Source organism: Brachyistius frenatus, unplaced genomic scaffold (genome assembly GCF_029030835.1).
Source record: "Brachyistius frenatus isolate BFR_SWC_R1_liver_20210118 unplaced genomic scaffold, ASM2903083v1 Contig_69, whole genome shotgun sequence".
NCBI classification, from domain to species: Eukaryota; Metazoa; Chordata; class Actinopteri; family Embiotocidae; genus Brachyistius; species Brachyistius frenatus.
The window spans coordinates 1,376,016-1,400,776 of NW_027210668.1; the positions used below are offsets into that span (position 1 = coordinate 1,376,016).

Below are 24,761 nucleotides of genomic sequence, written 5' to 3' on the forward strand. Positions count from 1 at the left end.
ATACTTACGTAGTTTTACTTATGTTCTGAATTCAGGACTTTAACTTGTACTGCAGTATTTTTCCAGTTGGTGTAAGAAGTAAAGCACTTAAATACTTTGGCCACCTTCGTGTATGAGTGCAAGAAATATACTTTATTATTAGCGCACAAAAAAAATGCCAGTATGTGCAACAGACTGTTTGCATCATCTGTCCTTGAAACCTTCTCTTATCTCAGTATGTCAACAACCCTCCTCATTGGTGGAAACTGAACTTTTAAAGACTTTACAGGAATAAAAAGGGACAAATGTACCTACATTTGGTCAGATAGAAGAAAATCACTGCACTGTTGCTGCTGGATGATTTTTTTTTTTTACAGTCCTGGTCTTGCTAGGTGAGTTCATAATTCTTACAAATAAATATTTTCTGCTCCCAGTCTCTTAATTCAGCAGATTTTCAAGTCATATTTCACTCAGAGTTGAGCCTTAATGGAGGGAATCTTTAGGGGGAAGGCAATTAAGGCACTGGCTCCAATAACACCCTGATCACTGACAAGTAAACATGAAAAGCCAGTTTAAGACGGGAAACAATGAGAAATCACAGCCCATACTATTGGTACAAATAAAACCAATTAGATATAATGTGCTAATTAGTGATCTTCAGAGGTGCTATCAGACAGATTATTTAACTGGACTGGACTGTGATGAATATTTATGATAAACTAAGTGTCCCCTGCAGCTTCGGTGAAAATGACTCGTCCATAACTTTTAAAACAGGAACATTAATCTCATATTTAGATTATTGACTGTCTATGAAAGTGAATGTAGCTTTCGGGTCTGAAGAATGAGGTCGATATGGATGAGCCTTAAGGTGCGATGCCACAGAGTATTCGGGTTGCACCTTAAGGTTGGCTACAAAAAGCCACTGGCTCCATAGACTCCCATTGAACTGGTCTCATAAAAGTCAACTCATTTTTTCCACAAGTTGTTTAAGTTTTGTTAGTTAAAGTTGCTCCTTCTTATTAGTTTTGTGGCGGTCCGTCTGAAAATAATCCCGTCATTTTTAGAAAATAAGCTTCAAAAAGCTGTGTTTCTGGGGGCGTGTCTGTTTGATTGACAGGCCTGTGGTACAGTCAGGTTACTGCTTTTGGTAGGCAGAATGTAATATCGTCAGGTTTCCAATCAGATTGACTCAGATCCAGCGCTCGCTTCCCCCCCCGGCTCGTCCAAATATGGTCACTTATTACAAACCCCAAGTAGCTACCAAGATGGCGCCGGCCAAAATCCGAACTCGAGGCTTCATAACTGCCGTTCACAAACCAATGAGTGACGTCACTGTTGGTTGCCGCTTGGTTCAGATCAGAAGATTTGACATCTTGACAAGCACAGAACAATTTGAAATGAGATGTTCTCGTCCTGACATGGTGCTTAAAATACGGCTTCTACAGCTTCGTAAAGTGGATGTTGTACAGAAATGTTCCTTGTTTAAAGTTAAATAAAGACAAAGTTGCTCATCAAGAAAAAAAAAAAAAAGACAAGCGACATTTAATTCAATTCAGTCAAATAATCAGCTTGAGAAAGCACTCGATGATCCATTCACACTGAAAGAAAAAACAAGACCAACTAGATTTTAAATCTAAATCTAACATTATTTTTCTTTTTTGCAGTGTGAAACATCTTTTTGCTCTGATTGCTTCTATTAAAAGAACCAAACTTAAAATGGGTCAGACGTTGTCTCCAGAGGAGAAGATGGTGGAACTTGACAAGTACAGCAGGGGAGTGTTCAACTCGCAACATTGGCCTGCGATCGGGATCGATATCGACAGGTAGGCAAGTTCCCGGCCAAAAGGCAACTATATATGTGTTTTATGGACTTCAGCCTACTGTGTGGTAAGTAAAAACCAATATTTGTCTTTTATCTAATTAGGTCCATTCCACTGGATCCAATTCACGTGTTTGATTAGTAACATTAGTCCTGGTATCACTGACATATTTTTTTAGCCGTGCTAAAACATGGTTTTAGAGCCCCAAAGGTCTTTTAATTCCGCAAATAATAACGGTGTAAAACATGCGTGTTGTGCCGTAAGTCCATCTTCATTTTTTTTGTATGCCACTAGTCAAAGTGACTTGCTGAATGCTAAACTAAAGAAATATAAATCTCCACACAGTTCACTGCAGAGATTCTCCGGACTCAACTCATCTGCAGTGCTGAACGAGTATAGAGACAGCGTGATATACGATGATTTGAGCCAAGCTGCGAGTGCTGTGGAAAAGCTGGGCGCTGCACTGGGTGAGCTCAGCATGGTGCCCGGCGCTGTGGGACTGGGGGCTCTCGTCATTTCTCTCGTCTTGGAGACAGTTGCCCATGGTTTTCAAAAAACAACCATGGGAACTGCTGAAATGCTCGAGAGGGTGTTTGCACACCAGAAGTCCAATGAGGTGAGACCTTGAGCTTTCCTGGTGATACAAAGGTTGCTCTGTGTCGTCATTTAAATTTATTTTATTTTTTTTAGCAAACTGATCCAATGATTTGAGAAACATTCAATTCATGTAGAATTTTTGTATTGACATTAAAAAAAAAAAAAAAAGTTAATCAAAAACTTTTTGACCAACACAAAATGTACTCAACTGTGGAGGTGCGTGACCTGATGGACGAGTATTTGAAGCGGCTGCGGATCAACTTGGGGAACCAACAGCTTCAACTCAGTGAGACCCGGCAAATAGAGACTGATCTTAGTTTCCAGCTCACACGGCTGAAGGTACAAAAACAGCCAAATTCTTGCAGTTGTATTTGAAGGATCATCAAAAATTTTGTACATGAATATGAACTACCGTATACATGTATACTATGAAGGCCGGTATCAGATCAAAGCGTGTAATACGACCATCAGTCCACTAGAGGATAATGTGTCAGTGTCACGTTTTGCTTGGCTAAGCGTGAAAAGTAAGATGCTTTAGGTTTAGGCAACAAACCCACATAGTTCAGCTTTGGAAAAGATCATAGTTTGATTGAGATAAGCATGTTACATAATATTACGTTGAGTAAGTTAAATACGTTACGTTGTGTGTAAAACTTACTTGTTTTACTTTTAAAAAAAAAATACATGTTTATATTTGATTCTCCCCCAAAAACTGTGTATAAAAGTGGACGTAACTTCCGTGTCTGAAAAATGGGACTGATGCGGAAGCGCCTGCAATACCACTGAGTGCTGCTGGAGGTTGGCTCCAAAAAGAACCGGCTCCACAAGCTCCCATTTAACTTTTCTCGTGAAATTCGAAATCAATACACAGTGACTATTTGGATGAGTTGTGGAAAAAGGAGGGCTGAAAATGACGGAAACGACGGAAACCCGAGGACACCACGCCCGCCGGCCCACCCACAACACAACACAACACAACACAACACAACACAAGCCGGACTGCACTCGCCACACGTGACACTGAAACAGTATGCTCGAGCGGACTAACATGCTTTGGTGTGATATCAGGCTGATAATGGAAATATATGATCACGCGTATTCATTCTGTGACGCTTCTCTCAGAACACCATGCTGCAGGACGGACAAATGAACTCTCAGTTTCTCAAGCAGTGGGTAAACGGAGCTGCCTTCCACACCCAGATGTTGATCCATCAGGCTCGTCTGGAGGGGACAACTGGAAACAGAGCCACACAAGCAGCGGGGATTTACCAGCAACAGCTTAACCTTCTTCTGGGGAAATACAAGGACTACCTCAAAACTGTTATTGTTGTTCATATAGACAGTAACAGGATTTATCTTGAATGCTGTGTGGCGTACCGTTGGATTACAAACAATCGGCATGAACTTCCATGTTTTCAACTGAAGGAAAACTACTGTACGAGAGGAAGTGCAGTAGTGGATGTTATGTTTACCAAACGTCAGATTACTTGGGCAAAGACTTATTTTTCAGATTTACAAGCAAATATTCCGACCCTAGTGACACAAAATGACGTGTTTCATGTCAGAAATTGACAGCGTTCATTTACTCTTGTGAAGCCATAAGTGAGAGAGAAAAGAAAACTTGTGGTGAATTATCGGAAAAGGTTCCCACTAAATCATTTGTAAAGACTGAGCTTTCAAAGAATACTTTGATCCAAGAGTATTTACAGTTTTACACAGGCCCAATGACGCTTAATCCACTGGTTTCTAATATTTGACAAATCCTGGACTTTTTTTTTTTTTTTTAACAGTGAGAGCATCACAATAAGTCATTAATTGTCATTAATACTTATGATCTACACTCAACAACAATATGAGCTGTTTGTTTTTGCACTCATTTTCAATAGAATAAGTAAAAGACCTAGACCACTCTAAAAAGCAAAGGTAAAGTGCTTACTAACATGAATTTTAACCAATTTTGCGAACAAAATTTGAAATCAATTTAATATTTGATCTTTTACTTCAAGCGTTGTGTTTTTATTCTTTAATGGTAGAATTCCTATCCTCAAACTGATTTTCTGATAGAGGGTCATAAAATACCGAGCTAAAAGCCAACACGTTCATTACACTTCTTCACATTCAGTGAAGCCAAAGATCGTGATAATGAACTCGCAAACATCCATCCGTTATCTATCCCCGCTGGAGCCCATCCCAGCTCACTTTGGGAGAAGGCGGGGTTTCATCCTGGACAGCTGGTCCTTCACGCTCGCATTCACATCTGGAGTTGTGCATTATTTTACTGTGATTACGCGTGTTGCCCTTCTTGTACCAGTTTGGACACAAATGGTTTAATGTGTTGGATTCTAAAAGCTTGTAAGTGGAGAAGAAAGTCAAATATATTTCCCTCTGAAATTTAGTGGAGTGAAAGTACAAGGTAACATCGAAGTACAAGTACCCGATTGTACTCGAGTACTACACTTGAGGGAATGTTACTTCCCACCACTGCTGACAGGTCACCTTTGCAGGCCTGCTATTGGCTGTTTCAGTGCAAGGGGGGCGGGCTTGTGGGCAGACCTCAGGGATTGTCGTCCTTGTTTTCAGGAATTCAAGACCTAAAATTACCCAAAAAAAACGTTCACTCCCAAAATGGGGACAAAAATAACAACACCATATTAACTAACTTCAGGTTTTATAGGATCTGTTGTCCAGGTCGTCCGCAGGGTGAAAAGGAATTTGAATGATTAACCTCTATTGAAAATGCAGAGGAGAGAAACGTCAGAGCTGGAGGAATCATTTGGGTATTTAATTATATAAATACTACACATGGAATTCACTGTTGAACTAATTTCAATCATTATACATGGACAGCAACACGTGACTCTTCAGACTGACCTGTAGATGGCAGGCTGTGCCCGAACCAGACGAAGGCCCTGCATTCAGAAGCAAACAGACTCAATCATTTGTTGTAGTTTTGTTCCAGAAGGAGATAAAGCGAAGGAATATTAAAATGGATCTGAAGACGTAAACAAATTGGTCAAGAGGTCACATTTGGAGTTTGATATTTCAGTACATAGTCATCACATTGCTGTTTAGCACGGACAGATGATACAAGTCGAATGAAAGGAAGTGACACCTATTAATCAGGCCCATTAATGACCAAATCAAACACCAGCCTTCAAGTATCAGCATCATGAGGACATTGAACTAAAAAAAACATTCATTTAACTTTCATAACTGATGAAAAATAGCTCAACGAAACATTCCCCAGTGCTGGAATCAGAAGAATTATTATGAAATATTTATAAATTAGGTATCTGACATTTGAAAAAAAAAAAAGTGTCAGCTGCTCTTCAGCTACGTTTCAAAACACATGTTCAAGTACAGCCATCCTCATGACATGTATAAAATAGTTTCTGTTATTGCTGATGAACTTCAAGTAGCAACAATTCGAAATGGATAAACAGTGTTTCACAATAAAGCACTTCATTTGGTCCCCATTTTGAAAAACTGAGGTCAGCATCATTGTGATGACGTCACGGCCACCGAGGGTTTGCTGGTCGTCATGGTGGCCTCAGCCCAGCCCCACGTCCAGTGACATCATCACTACGAAGCCCAGGATGGAGGTCCAGGATGCGAGCTTCCCGTTTCCGCTGGCGACGGCGAAATGGGAGACAGAAACAGGAGATTAGACGGATATCTAAAGACTCTAAAATCTCATAAAAATGACTTTTTTTTTTCACAGGTTCAATAAGGAAGATCTGTAACCTCGCGTCATGGTTTATTTCCACCTGAGTGAAGGTCCTGTACTAACTCCATCCATCTGGGACATCGCTCTACGAAGCGACCTCTCAGCGTCGGACTCTAACCGCCCAAAAGTCAAACTGTCGCTACTCCGATCGGCTGTTTTCCACTCCCGATGATCCCTCCCCATTGAAATGTCTTTTCCCTCTCACCTGACTTGAGCCTCAGGGATGATGTCGTCCACCACCACGTAGACCATCGCCCCGGCAGCAAACGCCAGCGCGTACGGCAGCAGAGGTTCTGCCAGAACAACGGCGGCGGCGCCCAGCAGCCCTGCGAGGGGTTCCACCATGCCGCTCAGCTGACCGTACCTGAGGGGAGAACGGCGACGGGTGACACAGCCCTCAAAGCACACGGACGGTACGGGTGCTCCGTCCAAACAGTCGCATCATCACAGCACTCTCTGTCACAGCGTTTTGGAACAGAAACGTCTTTCCCTACCAGAAGGCCGTCCATGTTGAGAACCCTGACCCGCGCAGTGGCAGGCTCACCGCCAAGCCTTCTGGGAAATTCTGGATGCCAATACCGATGGCCAAATTTCTGAAGGAACACAAACAATTAACAGTCAGACCATTTCTCTTCATGTGGGCTTTTAAAGAAGACTTTGATCCGAGAGTATTTACACAAGTCCAGCGATCTTATAGAGACTCAATCTGGTGGTTTTAAATTGAAAAAGGACCACTTTACAGAATATTCAAGGTGGATAGAGACAGAGATACACAGCTGACAAAGCACATTATTGGAAAAACAATCATAATCTGGTTCCAGTCTGCACCTCTTTGAGTCAAAGTGATGTCCTCTGTAAGAGCTGTCTCTGCAGTATCATTATGTAACCACAGGATGTCAGCACAATACAACACAACACAACACAGGACGGCAGACAGCTATTCTGTCTGTTAAACTAAAGCCAACCAGATAGATTGCCATAACAAATACTGGATGGATTGCTTTAATTCAGTCTATCTATCGACCGACCGACCAATCCACCCTCCCTCCCTACCCTCCCTCCCTCCCTCCCTCCCTCCCCCTCTATCTATCCATCTATCTGTGACACAGCCCTCAAAGTACATGACAGATAGAAATGAAAATGATGCATCCAGCTGGGATCATGTTTAGTTTATCCATCATGATTCAGGTGAGTTAATGCCCAACTATAATCAATCAACACATAAATGCATCCACTTATATTTGAACCACTCAATAAAACTGTTTTTAGGGACACAGGCTTGTTTACATAGTTTCAGATTTTTGGATCGTCCACCAGAGCAAAAAGGGGAAAAAAATAGAGTTCTTGGCCCAAATGCTGGAATTTCTAAACAGTGAGAGCATTATATATGGGTACCAACGCCATAAATACTTATGATCTACACTCAACACAAATAGAATCACTTTTGACGCAAGAGCTTCTTTCAAGCACACGTTTTGTCATGGAAGAGATGATGTGCTTACTAATAGGAATTTTAACCAATTTTGTGAACAAAATTTGAAATAACCGATTTGAACTTTGATCATTTACTTCAACCCATGAAAAATGGGAACAAAAACAAGTGTTGCATTTATATTTTTGAGTGTAGAATTCCTATCATCAAACTGATTTTCTGATTTAGAGTCATAACATGGCTAAAATCAAACACATTCATGAGACTTCTTGACATTCAGCGAGGCCAAAGGTTGTGATCGTGAATACATCTCAGAGGGGCGGCTGGTGGAACTTGACCAGTTTCATTGGTAACACCATTTTTAGTGTATAACAAACAAGTGGATAGCAAATCTCTTTATCTATTTTCTCTAAAATATGATCACTGCACCTGGTTTATTTGAGTATTTTATTGGTACTTCATACTAAATAAATTATACTATACATTGCGGAGTGTATTTTATAATGACACCCTTGTTTGCAACATGTTTCTCTTTGTTCAAGATATGATAATGTTTCAAACTTTTATCAAACTGGTCCATAGGGAGAGCATGATTAGCTGCTGGTTCACCAGAGTGGGCTGTGTCTAAAAGGTCTACAAGGGAGTTGCACCAGTACCGACAGTACCATGATTCAACCACTAGATGTCAGCAGCACGCAACACGGCACGGTAATGTGCACAGATGGAAAACTGCACAATCTTTTTTTGGTAACCTTGAACACACAAAACATTTTATTTAATGTTATGACTGCCAATCATTTCCAGTTTGGAAAACCAGTCACAGCTCTTGTAAACAGATAATCCAAATTGGATCCATTATTCTGCCTCCAGCTCTGATGCTATATAAACTGTTGTTCCATATCTAATACCCAAATTGACAGATTAGGTATATTGAGAAATTAGGTATCAATTTCCTGCATATAAAGGTGATCTTTTGGATAAACAATGATGTGTTCTGGATGCATGTCTGCTTGCCGTGATATTGTTCTTACCTGGCACTCTCAAAGGTAGCAGAGGATGTCTTTCCAACAGCTCCAAAGCCAACCCCTACTGCCAAGCCCTCTGCAGATAGAGAAAATACACAATCGAACAGAGTTAATACAATTTCCTCCTCTTTGTGCCTTCTCGGAAGCCGTGAAAAAAAAAAACACTTTAAGAAAAAGGATGGAAGAAAGAAGAAAATGTTGGAAAACTGAAAAATAAGTGAGCAGATGAATATGGTTAGAATGAGATATTGAGATTGTATGTACGGAACAAACAGAAGACTTTCACCCTGGAGACTGGTGTCCAAGTCCCTGAGAAAGCAAAAGTTGACATGAGACAAGACCTGACACTGATACAGTATCTTCTTGTGGCCGGACAGGTGTGTTTAGATTTAGACTTTATTAATCCCACAGTGGGGAAATTTAGTCGTCGCAGCAGCGTAGAAAATAAAAAAGGTGCACACAATATGCAAAACATTACACACACACACACACACACACACACACACACACACACACACACACAGTCTATATACATCAAAAAACCAAATAAAATGAACATAAATAATAATTACACGCTTTGTCATGATACCGGGATGAGAGGTACTACTGAGGTGATGAGATGTTTGAGATTGTAGTTGGCGTACACTTCAAAAAGCTTCTGCTTCTACAACTGCATCTGCTTAGACGGTTACAACAGGGAATTTTATGTCTTGTCACGCATCCCAAACTTTGAGTCGTTGTCCCACATTTTGATTGGCTCTCACTTTGAAAAGTAAACACTGCAGGACAGAAGCTTTTCTAAAATCCCCCCCCCCCTCCCACCAACGGGCTGTAAAGAAAGCAGGGAAGACCGCCATCATGGGGCTGTTTAATGTCAATAAAACCGCACATACGCGAGTCAAGTGCAAGTTCATCTTGCCAACGTGACGCCAGACTGGGAAAATTGCAAATCACCCCAAAGTAACAAGCAACATTTTCATCAGAATATGTGTGAAACTGCAATTAAGAAAAGGAAATGCAGCCACGACAAAGACTGGAAGCTACTCCGAAGTGGGTGACGCCAGTGGAAGGAGGAATCTTTTGCCTTTTTTGAGCTACAACTCAAATTCACTCGGGGGGGAGAATACGTTATGAAGCGGCATAAGCTCTTTTCCTTCTTTGGATGCTCTGCACACCCTGACCAGCATCCCTCTCCTCTGATGTTCCACTTGTCTCATTTGTTATGCCTGCCACGTATACTTAAAGTGCACCCTATCCAAACAGCAACAGAAAAGATCACAGACTGTGATGCATCTGCAAGTGCATTTATGCGTTTGAGATGCGTGTGTGTGTGTGTGTGTGTGTGTTTGTGTGAAGTTGGATCTGCCAGCTGGTTTCCATTTCATACCACAAAAGCAAAGGTACATTCTTACACTTACACTTACACTATTGTAGTTCCATCCTTTTAATATTCAGATATGACATGTTAGCGTGTTAATTTGAGCTTTTTTTGCATGGAAACACACTTCATGACTAACACGCAGCGGTAATTCATGCAACAATATAGTCATTGCTTATCTTCTAGTGTCACCTTCATACTATTTCACTACTCTTTGAAAGACTGGTGGTAACCAATTACGAAAGGAAATGTGTTTCAGTGATTTTCCTCTGCTCTGCAATTTCATTTTCTGGTGCAAAGACCCGCCCTTTACCACACACTATGTCCACCTGCTCAAGTCATCACATATGACTCAAGATACACTTGGTATTATTATTCAATAGCCGGTAATACCATAAACATTCAATGGACCATCAAAACAATTGAGCTTGGCAGCAGATTTTGGCAAATGTGTGTTTGTGTTTGGCTGCTATGTTAACCGGCAGCTTCGGGCCGGTTAACACGAACTCATGCTGTAGACTCCAAACCACGGACAGCCAGTGTATTTAATAGCATTGGGACTGAAGAGGACCACAGGCAACAGGCTGAAGCGACAGATACCTTCACATATTGCCCCTCAGCAGCTACTTGTGCTCAACAAAAATTAAAGTTTAACACTTTAGTTTTCGCTCTGTTTTTTTTTGCACGAGTGGAAGTTAAAGATCGAACACTTTCACTTTATTTCGCTCAAATTTAGTTCACGCATTCGTTTGTTATAGCAGGGATTTTGCTGCGATAACTCATCCACCTGACGAGCCTGGCACATCAAGATGCTGATTAAACAGCATGAGGAAAGTACAGGTGTTGCTTCTTTTTTTTTTTTTAACTTGGTACAATCAAAGGAAACTCTAAAATGTGCAGTTTTGTCACACAACACAAAGCTACAGGTGTGGAGCCACCTACAGCAAAATATGTACATGTATTTTTTTTTTTACTTTGACTGAAAAGTATGTTTTTGTTGTTTTATCTACCCTTTGTAAAGTATCCGCAGGACAGGACAGGACAGGACAGGACAGGACAGGACAGAAGGTAGGTAGGCAGAGAGGTAGATAGGCTTTTATAGCTTCATAAGTATGTGTATTAGTTATTTGTTTTCTTGTATGCAAGAAAGACTGATCTCTTTCAGCCCATTGTCTCCATTGGATATTCTTCCACTGAATTATACATCTCTCTTACACACTTAGTGCAGTATTATAGGCAACAGTAAGCTGCCTTATACCAACTGTAAGCGACAAAGACAGAGAATGGGAGAAATAAAAGAATGGAAAGGAGAGATAAAAAGAGTGGAAAGACGACATAAGCGTAAAAGAGTAGAATCTTGACGCCCCCGCAGCTGAAAACTTCCAGATTTCAGGAGCCACTTCATCATAATCTCACCCTGTCATTACCTCAGATAACAATGCACACCGGTTCTAATCAACTGCCAACCAGCTCATTACAAGCAGACATCCTATCGTGCCATTATGGAAAAAAGCCCCCTCTGGGAACGCTGTGGGTCGTTTACCATCCATCTAAATCCTCTGGAAGTGTCTGAAATGCCAAAGTAGGGCCAGTAGAAAGTGTGCATTGAAAAACCTTGAACTGAGTTTGAATAAAACGCAAGCTTTGAGAGTTTCAGGGTTTGCAGTTTGCCACGAGTAAAAGGCTCAGGGCACATTTTTAAATCAACTCACGAAATGACGCAACACCAAAAAAAAAAAAAAAAGAATTTATTTTTTAAAACTCAAAATTTTAAACTGTAAAAGAAATTGTATCACATACTTAGAAACATACTTTAATAGCTGAGATTCTCCTCTTATTTCCGACAACAGCCGCTCACCTGTGGGACTACTACACAGCTGGAAATGTGAGCTGGGGTTTGGGAATGTTTTGTGTATCCAGTGAGCTGGAAGTTTTTCTTCCAAAACAGAGTCCAGGGTTGGCGGGCGAGCACTACTGACACACCTGTCAGGTTTCACTCATGAGAATCACGTTTTTGTGCTTTTGCTTGATGAAACCCTTCTCCGTGTACAAGGAACAATCAGTTACCAACAAGGAATGATGAGCATGTGCACCATGTGACTCATGCTAAATGTGGAAATATCATTTTGAACCCTTCTTTTAACCCTCCAATACGAATCCAGAAACTATGCCAAGGACCAATGAAGCTGTTCTGTAGGCTTGTGGTGGCCGAACGCAGAGGTTCCCTAATGTTTCAGACCGTGCACTGTTTTCCCAAGTTCCCCTTCCCACTGCGGGCACCAATATGTGTTATGGTCCATAAAACATATTGGTACATTATTGCAGCCATGTCAAACTTACACCTATTATGTTGCTAAAAGTCCACGTCTGAGGAGTCAGAATCTGTGTGGCCAAGCTGACGTTTGCGTCATGATGCGTGAGATTTAATGTGACATCACTCTACATGTAGCTAACCACAGGCAAGTTATTATTTCTAAAAAAAATGTAATGATTATCAACACACATTTTTTTACATCATTGCAATGTCATGTGTTTACGTATGAGTTAGGGCTAGCATGACATTCTAGTCTCCCAAGTTGATACCATCACAATACTAGGTTGCCGATTCAATTATGTATTGCAAATCTACAATTATTGCAATCCGATATTATAATTAAGTTAACTTTTTGCTTACTTTTTTAACACTAGAGCATGGGAAAAAGTTCGATTTTAAATGAAGTAAAATCATAAATTACTGTTATAAAGTTAGGAATCAAACACGATCACTAATGAAGCGCCCGACTTGTCTGAGCTCGAAGTGTTAATGTTGTCGCACCTTCTTGTCAACAAACGGTCAGGAAACAACCGCTAGCTTTTGTGCAACGAGCACAATTTATCGAAGGTTTTCGAGCATGGGACGTTCACTGAAGAGGTTGCCTAGTACTTCCACGACTAAAGCAGGAGCAGCTTTTGATCAGTTTTGATTGAGTTTACAGTAAGTTGAGACATTTTCAAACACACAAATGTCACCAAGTTAAGCTGCTATTTACTCTAATTTACAGTTTTGATTAGGAAGAAGATAAAATGTCAATTTTGGCTGGAGTTATTCCAATCTCATTCTGGCGTGAAAATATTCGGGATTTAAGGGATTGATACATTTTCCCTTCTTTGTTCAGTCCACTGTGCTGTGGTCAGTATGTGCTGGCGCTCATAAAAACAACAAGGTTTGAAAAAGAATCCCAACAACAGACATGAGGTTATGAAACGTCCCTACTGTGTCCGAGAGTTTTACCAAAGCACAACCGTTAACAGCAGAATACAGTCCAGTAGAGAGAAACTAGTGTCACTGGCAAACCATGAAGATTGGTTGAGAGCTGAGTCGTCATTCCTTTCATGGCTTAAATGAGAGGTGTCCTGTGAACACTGAAAATGGGTTTCTATTTGGGTGCCTGCATGTGCGCGGCAGCCAGTCCTATCCAATTCATGCCTGGTGTTGTATGCTGACAGGCCATTATCACAGCAGCCACTCATTTCCACTGCACTTTCCTTTAATCACCTGATGCACTCCTTTTTCCACCGAGCCGACCAACACTGCACCTCCTCTCTCAGCTCCTTTTTTTGGTTTTTGTTACGTAGTCCACAACTGTGAGGTCTTCCACTCTGTTTACTATCTTTTTTGTTTACATCTGTTTTTTTGTTGTTGTGAGATCTTTGTTTCAGTCATATCAAAGCCATACAGTGCCTTTTAAAAGAAACAAAAAAACAACAAAAACAAGAAACCTTGCTTCATCAGGAAGAACAAGGGAACATTTTAAATATAGTATAATCAACAGGATCACAAAGTAAAAAATGCGAGATGAAATACATGACTTAATACCCTGCAATACTCAACATCTAAGGGAATTTAATTAGCAGTAACTCCTCACTTACATTTAAAGGGGACTGCAAAAGATGTATTTGCCTGGAACACAATCTCCTACGGAGTGTTTCGGCCTTGATAAAAAAAATCTGTCGTACAATTAATTAAATTGGCAAATAATGCCTCATGGTCTTTATTTACCTCAAACAGGGGAGGACAGTGGGTTAATCCCCCCAACCCCCTTCATAGAATACTCTCTCTGAACTTAATTCAAGTATATTTGATCAAAGTTTGTGAAAGGACCTCCATCTTTCAGACCTGTTCATTTTTTTATTCGGTGCCGATACTGCAGTTTGTAAAAATGCCTGCATGCCCAACAGATGTGTTGATGAACTGAGGACAATGCATATTTCCAGAGCATTTATTCAATCAGCGTAATGAGAGAGTCTCGTCTTCTTGTCAGGAAAATTATGTTCTAGGTTGCTTATTCAGTCTGATTCCTTCTACTTTCTTTTACTGTTCTTTCTTTTGGCAGCAAGTTAGTATCATTCTCACCGATATGCAAAATTGATCATGTAAGTTATTATACGAGTATTGTAAGCCATTAAGACATCGTGTCTGTGTGATGATCCACAAAACAATTCCATTTAGTTTACTATTAAGAAGGCACAAAGAAGCAACAAATCCTCACTGGACAAACTGGGACTACAGAATGTTGGAGGTTTTTGCTTTATTACGAATACAAATTATTAATCAATTATACAATTGGTTATCTATCAATTTTCTGTTGACCAAGCAATTATTTCAATACATGTCCCAGTTCTAGTCTGATTTAAATCCTAAAGACAAACCTGATACATTGGGATGCAATTTCCATCTTTTTAAAATCACTGATGATCCGTGAATAATTCGTACAACTCTTCTGTCCCGGTATATTTGATACTTTACATTTACAAACTGTGATGATTTACAGCTACAAAATATATTTGTAGCCATTTAGTACTCGTATACTGCTCGTACTAGACAAGAATATTAAACATGTCTCTATACAGTCTTCCTTCGACGTCACGGGCATCTCGCGTTTCAGAATAATCGTCTACTATAATATCATATTCCTGGTTGACATATTCCACTGAGGTCCTCTAGAAGCAGCTGTCAATGACCTCGTTCCATCCATCACACTAACAGGGATCAACCCTTATAAAGGGGAGACAGGGCTGCCGTCAATCTTCGTCTCTTTGCATCACAAAGCGCTCAGAGCCTCTTTGAAGATCAGTCCACATATCACGTCGTGGGAAAAGGCTCTCACTAAATGGCCGATGTTCTTCCGCACCGAATAACGGAACAAATTACTGTTCAATATCAGTGTTAAAGGCGAGCCCATATTTCTATGTTGAATACATTTCTTTCATCAGTCTGAATGACTAAATAAGGTTATTACAGAGCAAATCCCTCAGTATTTGTAGCTGGTGTTAAATGGCATGATTACTTGGTGAACAAGCACTTCAAAGAAGCCAAAGAAGTCCCACTTATTGCAACTTTGGGCAGAAACATTACACCCAACACCCGTGTAACACAGGACAGACACCACGAGAGGAAGAAAGACATAGCTGCTTCAGAAAGAATACAGTAAATATTATAATTAGTTTTCAAATAACATTTTGTTACCGGATAATTCAGAATGGTGCTTATTTTTTAGAGCTGTCACTTATGACGCGATATTCAAACTTTTATTCTAACACTGGAAAAAAAAAAGACTGAATTTAGAGAACATGTCAGCAGCGTCTATCTAAAGCTGTTAGCCTCGTGGCTCAGCAGAGGCTGTTCTCAACATCAGCTTAACCTGTTACATGCGCCATTACCTTGACTTATCAGTAGATTAAGCTAATAAATGAAACTGAAGGAGGACAACAGCGAGCTAAACTGTGCTGATTAGATAATCACGGCACCTGAGCAGCTGAGAAGTAGAGCACGGGAGTATTTTGAGTTCTACACTGTAAATGGCAAAATTACTAACAAACGCAAGGTTTGAATTGCAACAATCAGCAGCCACTGGCTCTTCGGAGCAGCTGCCTAGCACTCTGGAATTCAAAATAATTGATGTCTACAAAGCAGGAAAAGGATATGAGAAAGGAGCAGAGTGTTTTTGGGGAGCTGTTTCCTCATTTTGTGATGTTGGCAGTTAACAGGAATGTGGAGGTCAAGTTGAGAGCTGTTTGTAGGACTGCTACAACGGAAAATCAATACGCTGGTTTTGGCCGCAAAAGACATTCAGAGACGTTTAGCCGACTCTGGAGTAGTGCTGCACTGCATTACTATGCAACACTGGTCGGGAGGTTGAGAGTGGACATCTAAACAAGACTGAAGCCATTTGATAATACGTTCTGTGGACTGATGAAATGAAATCAAAATTGAACTTGTTGTCTGCATTCAGCAAAGGTTTGTTTGGGGATAAAAAAAAAAAGAGCAGAATTTCATGTAAACCTCACAACCTGCTAAGCACCGAGATGGATTGACCATACTTTGGGCTTGTGTTTCAGCCGTGCAAAGGATGTTTTGCTTCCAACCCTTTTCCTGTTATTTCAAACCTAGAAAGATGGAAAGGAAAAAGTGATTGTGCTTTAAATATTAAAAATATGTTTTGTCTTTACCTCTATGTCTTTTGAATATCAGGGCATCATTTACTCGCTAAGCCGTTCACAGTAACAGAAACGTTGACCAGGTGTGTCTGCACTTTTGCATGCCCTTGTATTGTATACACCAGCAGTTTCCACTACTTCTGCGTTTGCCAAAGCTTTTCAGCCCATATTTTCTACAGGCCTCAACAGAATACAGTAAAGATCGAAACTCTGGCATGTTGTCATTTTGGAAAAAAAAACAAACATTTGCATATGCAGATCGGCAGCATGCAAAATTAAATCTTACTCATACAGTACATCTACATAGTCATTTGATTCCTGTCCAGAAATACACTCACAGAAAAACGTATTCATTGAAGCAGTACTTTCCTCTGAGCTGAACTTAGATCTTTTTCTGAGAAAATTGCCATTATTTGTTTGTTTTTAATCAGGGACTCACACAGTCTGTCCTTTACTTGTCGTGGGAATGTGCTGGATTATTTTTGTATGCACATTAAATATCTTCTATAGGAACATGATTTGCATGCATATGTCACAATTCTGAGTATTAACTAGTAACAGCAACCATTATGGATTCTCCTCCTGTACACCATGTGTCCCTAAATTGCTTTTTATAAACAATTTATAGAGCAAATAATCATTCCACAGCAGTATGGAACTAGTATTGCTGCTGATGGAACTAATGGAAATCAGGTCAACAAGTCTGCTGCGGAAAATCATTCAAACAAGTGGAAGTGCATTTTTACATGAATTATGTGGGCTTCATGTTGATGGAAACAAATCTTTAATTTTGCATATCTCAATGCACTGCTCATAGTGATTTCTGTATTTCCACATTTATTTAACTCATAGGAAAAAGGGAAAAAAGGAAAATTTCCTCACAAATGGGAAAAGTTAAAAATTAGGAAGTCTTAGTTGCCTGGTCAGAAAGAGTTGGCATGTTCACTGTGGAATAACAGCCAGAGGCACAACAATTTAGACTATAATGAGGTTGGCAACCTGTTACCAACTGCTAAAAATGGAAGCAAGCAAAGTAGCTGTGATGCAGCAGTGTGTGAATGTGTGGTGGAAAAAAAAGACAGTTGCCCAAATTTGTTGCAGTAGCAATTTGGACAATTTAGTTACCTTGCATGGAAGCTGCATTCACAAGATCATGTGAGAATCTACCATGTCAAGCTTCAAATCATGAGCTTCTTGCCGAACCACAGTGGTTTCGGTCCAAACAGTGTCTAGCGAGGACCTGATGGCAGCTACAGGCTGGTAGGTGTGACGAAAGTGAGAAGCCGTTCAACCAACGCAGTATCATAGCGAAGCGTGAACTAGACACACTGGTCTACCACAGCAAAACGTGAGATAGCCACGCTTTGGCCTGTGTAGGTGTGACAGTTACACATTTTGAAAGTGTGAAACTTACACACATGTAAGTGTCATGTGATACGGGATCATGTGACCAAGGTTCCGCAACAGAGGCGACAAAGGAACTTTTTTGGCGGTATTATGAAGCTGGAGGCAGGAGGGGAAGCGTGGTGAAATAAGTCACTGACTGCCATGAGGGACAACGAGGCTTGAATCCAGGAGGTGACACATTTTTTGTTTTTGTTTCCTAACATCAACCTTGTGCTTATTTTGTAACCCCAACCACATGTTTTATTTTCCTGTAAATCTCATGGCTCTACGCACGCAATAGGTTTCATTTTTGTCCACTACAGGAAAACGTGTAACTGTTGCTATTTCACATTTTGCTGTAGTGGACTGGAGTGTCTATTTCACGTTTTGCTGTGATACTGGGTCGGTTTAACAACAACAACAACGATCTGATTGGTTGAAGTTATCCAGTGATAGCTGCTGATTAACAGGTGTTTCATCCAATCAGCTGCTAAGTATTTTTAGAAAGTGTCTGCCCTTTTCAAAGTTTCCAAGGACGACTTCTCAGGTGGTTCTGGGTAATAAAACCATGTGGCCCATCAGCGTTGGTGGGAGGGTTTCCCAGAAACTCCAAAAATATCAGTGGTCTGTATTGTGTTTTATCTGACAGTAGGAAGTGTCTGCGTTAACTGACGACATGCTGTGTTCAAAAACCTGGTTACACTTTTGCTCATATGAAATGAAATTCTAAGAACCGAGCATGTAGTTTAGTTTTTTTGACCTTTGTATGCTCTTTGAGTTCTGAAGTAATCATGCAGCAAGTCAGTGTGGCTTTTTGCAGTATGGCGAAAACAGAGTCAAATGCTGTAATGAAAAACAAATCACACCGTCTCAAAAGCACTTTAAAATTCTCTACAGTGACGCAAGAGCACATAAATGAGGCGCCACTTTATAGAGAAATGTTAATTTTACATAAACTGTCTAAGTGAGTTTCAAAGGCTCAAATAGGTTACAGTTCTCTCTAATAAGATGAGAAAAAAGGTTCCTATAAACATTTGACCTTTTGAAACTCAAAAGTAAATGCTAAGTAAACAGTTGTTAATTGATTTGACGGCCTTCATGTTATTTGCTTCCCTGTAGCGTGTTTTTATTTTAATTTAATTTTTTTCATGAATTCTATCATCTTTATTTTCTGACTGAAATGTTTAGAGCTGACAGGAAAACAAAAATATTGAACTCCGTTCTTCCCCGGCTGTCGTCTTTGATGTATGACTGCCAGGTGATTAGTCTAATGAGCTTATTAGAATTGACAGGATAGCAACTCGCTGACTTCTGTGTAGCGCTCAATAATCAAAGGTTTCCTGCAGGGGCAACCTGGATGCTGTCTATTTGACAAGATTTTATTTCACAATAAATATTCTGACAGCTTATTTAAAGTGAGGAAAATAAAATAAATATATATTTACATTCAGTGAGCATTCCAGTCCAAACTCGGTACAAAAGCACCTGAGCTGGTAAACAGGACTCAGCTTCATAGTTGCTGTTCTGTGCAGCTCAGAAGCAGCAAAGCTTTTCCAACTGGATTGTAAATTCAGAGCTGCTGTATTTGTCAGCGACACGTCTTACTTCCAACTCGGGGAACATTACCAGCCTGTTCACATCACTGCATTACCGTGTGACAGGCACACAAACAAACCTAGTTCACCATTCACTGGGATCTCCTTGAACTGATTCGGTGGTCTCATTCCTCATTTGTATTGATACTCGGTACACCTGAACTCAGTTAAAACCAACTTCCCATTCCCATTGAATTATGACAGGGTTACGCTCGTTACAGCTGTGCTGCTGCACACAGTGATTTGCATGTTTCCATAGCGACACTAGCCTTGCCATATGCATTCATTGTGGTGTGCTGCCATGAGGTCATCTACAATATTTATGATATTTCGATTTTTTTTTCTCTATTAAACCTCTGTCAACCTGGTGTTTTGCACCATACTCCCCCTAGAAAGCTTTCAAATTTAAGCCCTTTACAACCTCATAAATCCTGTTTTAGCTGGTGACAATACTGATTACACTGGAAGCAAAAGTAATAATGGAATTGTGAAGTAATACATATTTCTTTTCTCCCAATATTAACAGTTTGTTTCTGTTGTACAAATGAATAAGATGAAAGGCCTTATTTTACACCTGGCGCAAAGCAGCATAAGTCTTTGCTACTTGCTGACTTACTGATGCAGTCATCACTTTCTGATCCAGCACCCACGTTGTTTAAAGAGCAAAAGCACTTCGAACAGGATAGTGTTTACCATCATACTTTCGTACTAATTAGCACTAAAGACAAAGTACATCAGAGGCATCATCAGTTAATTGTCTTTGCACACTGAGCATTACATTTCTTTGCTGTTAAATTTCTATGAATCCTGTACTTATAACATGCTACCAGAAGACAAGACATGCACAAGAAGAACTCTAAACAAATGTATAGGTACTACATTTTATGGAAGGCCTGTTACCAAGCTGGTGTTGTTTACATATTCCTGATTGGATATTCAGGTGCCAGCTTCCACCTCTGCCAATCACGTGGAACTCAAACCAAAACTTTACCTCTTTAGGCTCGTTCTCACCTGGTATGTTGTGGATGGTGATGGCGAGGATGAGGAGAAGAATTCGTCGCCAGCTGCTGGCTGTCTGCCCAACCTCTTCCTGTTGTTTACTTCCGGTTTCCTGTCTGTCCGAGTTGCCTGCATGAGGTCCTCTCCTTCTCTGGTAGACATCTCCGTTCTCTGGTTTATCTGTGATGGAACAGAATAATGTTGAAAACAAATTCATACAAACACTATGCATAATTGATAATAAGACAAACAGTGCATTACTTGTCAATATTTGACAAAAAAAAGTTGTGAGTGTCATTTAGTGCATTTGCTCAATCAATCAATCAATCAATCAATCAATCAATCAATCGATCGATCAATCAAGCAATCAAGCAATTAGCTTTTCTTAATTTTATTCTTATTGCTTGTTTTGTCCTTAATGGCTTAAAATGTTCAAGTTAGATTGTTTTACTTCCGTTTTGCAACTTTTATCGTGTGTTAATGTGTCATAAATAAATCACATTTAACTTTGATTAAAGGCCTGTCAGTGTTTAATTGAGGACATGTACAAAAGGCTCACAAAAAGGTGCTTTAATGTTGACGCTCAACTCTGTGAGAACAAACATGTCACGAGATCTATCTTATAAAAACACTCTAAACTACAATAATCAGGTTGATGAAGTTCTTTAAACAATCAGCAGTAAAAATGCACTTGTCATCCCGTCACCTGGTTTTCTGTTCTGCAATGAAACGGCCTGAGAAGCAAAAGCACTCAGCAAACACTCACCAGCAAGATGTTTAAATCAAACTCAAATTCATTAGATCAGGTACCTCCGCTGGCTGCTTCAAATCTGATTAGCACCGCAATCACTGAAGTCACATCTACAGTCATATCTACAGCCTGAATCACAAGGAGATACAACATGCGCTAATAAAACAATGTCCCTGGTTTGTCCCTATATCAGTCCAATTATCAGCATACAATATCTGTTACAACATGAAAACAAAGTTAACGGCCCCTGACTATCTAATTAGCACAAACCCTGTGCTGGAGGCTACATAGACAAAGCAAATTACACTGAGTTGATATAAAAAAGCTTAAATATTGCAGGAAAAAAACAACACATCAAATAAATGGAAGCGATGGGGACATTCATAATGAGCGTCATGGTAATTAGCTGACTAAATGGTGCAATGTTTTAATATTTTACACGTCCCCTCCCAAAGGAGACTGCCTCGAGATGAGCACGCTGAAGATGGTTTAAATTATCCGTCTGTTCTTCTCATGAAATGTCATGAGAGATGGCAAGAAGTGGCTGAGTCAAGTCTGCAGTGCTTACTCATGTCCTTACGAACCACAGACACCTAAAAACATCAGTGTTGGTCCACTTTCAAGCATGTTTTTTCTAAAAAGATTTTACAGATGAAGCCACTGAGGAAGGTTTTAATTCACTGTTAGTGTGTCACTACAGTGTGAGCACAACCAGACACCTTTCACATGACGGGATCCATTGGTAAAATTAGTATTAATTTCAGCCATTTATAATAATGCAAACCAGCAGTCACTATTTAGGAGATATAATGATCTGTTTGTTCATTTGAGTTGAGTTGTATGACCGTTCCCACACACTGCAGAAGGAAGCAGCACTGCACAGCAAATAACAGCCGGGTAATCACCCAAGATATCAATCTTGCTGCTTCTCAGAAAATTAAATCATCTTTATTCTATAATTACTTGGAGATTTATCGATAACTAGTTGAAATGAAGTCACAATTCCTGCTTTTAAAAATGTCTCAATCTGCTAATTGGCTACAACTAAAAATAGATGGATCATCCTTGTTGAACACACCATATTTCATAATCTTTACTCTTCTTCCTGCAGCTTGTTTATCCTACTCACTGTGTCCTTCCACCTCTCTCTTTCCCTCTTCTACCTCCTCACACATCCCTCTCTTAGTTTCGGTCTCACATTCTCAAACACATGCAATTGACCTGTATTAGTGCGTTCCAATAGTCTCCTCTTTGAGACGGTTGGACCACCAGCCATGTAGGTGGCTGTAAATTGGAATTATCGAGCGTGTAAAGGTCAATGGATTTGGACTATTGCTCGGGGGGTGCTCTGGCTCTACCCTTAGCCAGTGGACGTTTATAAAGTCTTTTTCTCTTCAGTTGAACTTATCGAACCACTGAACCACAGGGTTGTGTGTTCATACCCTTGTCAAAAAGTGATAATTGCTGTAGGACTTGATTCTTCATGATGTTCCACCCCCTGTTCTGTACACTGTATTTTTCAGAAATCAGGGTCAGTAGTTAAACTGGTTGGAAAGTCAGAGAGCTGCATCAGCATCGTAATATCAAATCGCTCTATGAATAAATGTGTAGCTAAAACATTCCATATGTGAGACAGTCCATCACACTAATTAACAAAATTAACATTAGCAGCTAAGGAAATTAGCCAGCAACAGTTGTTAATTATTAAATGTGGGAAAAATGTCTGCTCTATAAGCTGGTCTTAGTTATGTAACTGCAAATTAGGTCCGGGCTCTGGAGGTTTGAAAATTATACTTGTTTGAAGTGGCATTTTGATAAAAACATGACTAGTCTTTCACCCTACCTGAAGCCAGTAATACAGAGCTGTCTTAACCCAATTAGTGTATTGTACCGCAGTCATTTTAATATTCCAGTTTCTCTTGGTCAGCAGAGCAAAAGGACAAAACCAGGAGAGGTGATATGCAGCAATAAAAGGTCAGTCAGGCGGACTTTCAGATGCAACTCGCCAAGAAAACGACTTATAACTAACGTGTTATAATGTAATAGAAAATCTTAAGAATGAAACCTCCAGAGAGAAAAACATGAAATAAACCCTACATTACATTGGTGGCTAGTATGTATGTATGAAATAGAAATGCATTGACCAGTCAGGGCTATCATTAGCCTCCTTTTACAGCCATTGATTCAGGGTGAAATAAAAAAGCCAGACATCGCTGTGTGATATGAAATATTTGAAATTGAAGCTATAGTTATTCTGGCAGAGAAACAGTCTTTGCAACAGTCTTTTAGTCCAATCGGCCCAAAATTCGATGAGCCAAAACAGGACCTTTCTTAATAGGAGTTCATCTATTTTCATCCATCCTTCAAGGCTCTTTTAATGCAAAATATAACCACCACAGTCCAACTCCAGAATCAAAGAGCTACTGAGTTAGAAATGGATCTGAATATAGTGTAATTTACATCGTCTTGAACTCGAATGCTCGGATTGAATTTAGCTGTTTACAGTCTTGAACAGAAAAAGAAAAAAGATTGAAAGAAACTTGGCTGCTGATAATATTCAGATGTAAGTGCTTGTTATGACTATTCACTCTCTCCAAAAACCTGGCAGTTCTCAACAAGAACATGCATATTAACTTGGCATTCATAGACTTGGAATGAAAATAAAAAGTACTTTACAGTCCACTGAAAAGCCAGACAGTTGTAAACATCTTGGTATATATTCACAAATACGCCAAGCTAGAAAAACAAGGATGAAAAACCAACAAAAACATAATGATGATATAACTTCAGGCTAATTTTGAGGATATTTGGTTATAAACCTAAGCACAAATTCTGATTGGAAAACGGTTCTGGGTTAGCCTGATATTACCAGACCCAAATTTACTGCGTAAATATATGCAACCCGGTTATACACACGGCAAATAGACACACCCGTCCACTACAGCAGAACTTGATATTGCCGCCTGCCGCTGCTCTGCGGCTGTTTATTACACGCCTCGGCCTCAAGCGATTTATAGGAAAACGAAACGATGTACAAAACCACATGGCTAGGGTTGGGACAAATGACAACTTTGATTAGATTGAAGTATAAAAACACATGGTTAGGTTTAGGAACAAAAACAAAAAAGTAATCGTTTCAACTCTTCGATTTGAACCTCATCGCCCCGCATGGCAGTCCATGATTAATGCCGCCTTTTCTTGAGTCAAGCTACTGGCATAGTTAAAAAAGCTTTCTTGAAAAGCTTGATAAAAAGTGAAAGCAGGTTCTAGTGCCAGCACACAAAAGTCAGATAGCAAGATCATTTGGGGTACCTGACCCAAAGGCATTCTAAGTATGTCACTTTAAGAACCTACAAACACACAGTTTCATATCAGCATCTGTGTGTGAAGTTAAACACTGAACATTAAGTTTTGACCAGAAATACCTGCTTTGTGTGCAAGACACATACACACACATACATATTACAAATCTATCAGATATAAAAAATCAGATTTTTTTTTCAACGCATGTCAGGATGATTTTTATTTTCACTTTCCGATGTTAAAGCAGAGCTACTGCAATTAAGCAGGAACGAAATGACAGAAATGAAATAGA

The 24,761-nt window shown here is 39.9% G+C and overlaps 2 protein-coding genes across 4 annotated transcripts in view; one reads left to right on the plus strand and one right to left on the minus strand.

Moving 5' to 3' along the window:
* Positions 1–346: 346 nt before the first annotated feature.
* On the plus strand, positions 347–4,395 carry LOC138626079 (uncharacterized). The gene is made up of 5 exons (XM_069707513.1): positions 347–371; positions 1,644–1,802; positions 2,145–2,415; positions 2,613–2,735; positions 3,519–4,395. The coding sequence occupies exons 2-5, from the start codon at positions 1,696–1,698 to the stop codon at positions 3,966–3,968; spliced, it is 951 nt and encodes a 316-aa protein (XP_069563614.1). The 5' UTR covers positions 347–371; positions 1,644–1,695; the 3' UTR covers positions 3,969–4,395.
* A 762-nt stretch (positions 4,396–5,157) lies between these two features.
* The window catches only part of LOC138626076 (zinc transporter ZIP11-like), a 129,426-nt gene continuing 109,822 nt past the window's right edge, over positions 5,158–24,761 (minus strand). For all 3 annotated transcript variants that reach the window (XM_069707509.1, XM_069707508.1, XM_069707507.1), the window contains 5 exons: positions 20,428–20,595; positions 8,587–8,656; positions 6,618–6,716; positions 6,329–6,487; positions 5,158–6,025 (listed from right to left, as the gene is read on the minus strand). In XM_069707509.1, coding sequence (XP_069563610.1) covers positions 5,947–6,025; positions 6,329–6,487; positions 6,618–6,716; positions 8,587–8,656; positions 20,428–20,595 — 575 coding nt within the window. In that variant the 3' untranslated portion in view covers positions 5,158–5,946. The remainder of the gene's footprint in view (positions 6,026–6,328; positions 6,488–6,617; positions 6,717–8,586; positions 8,657–20,427; positions 20,596–24,761) is intronic.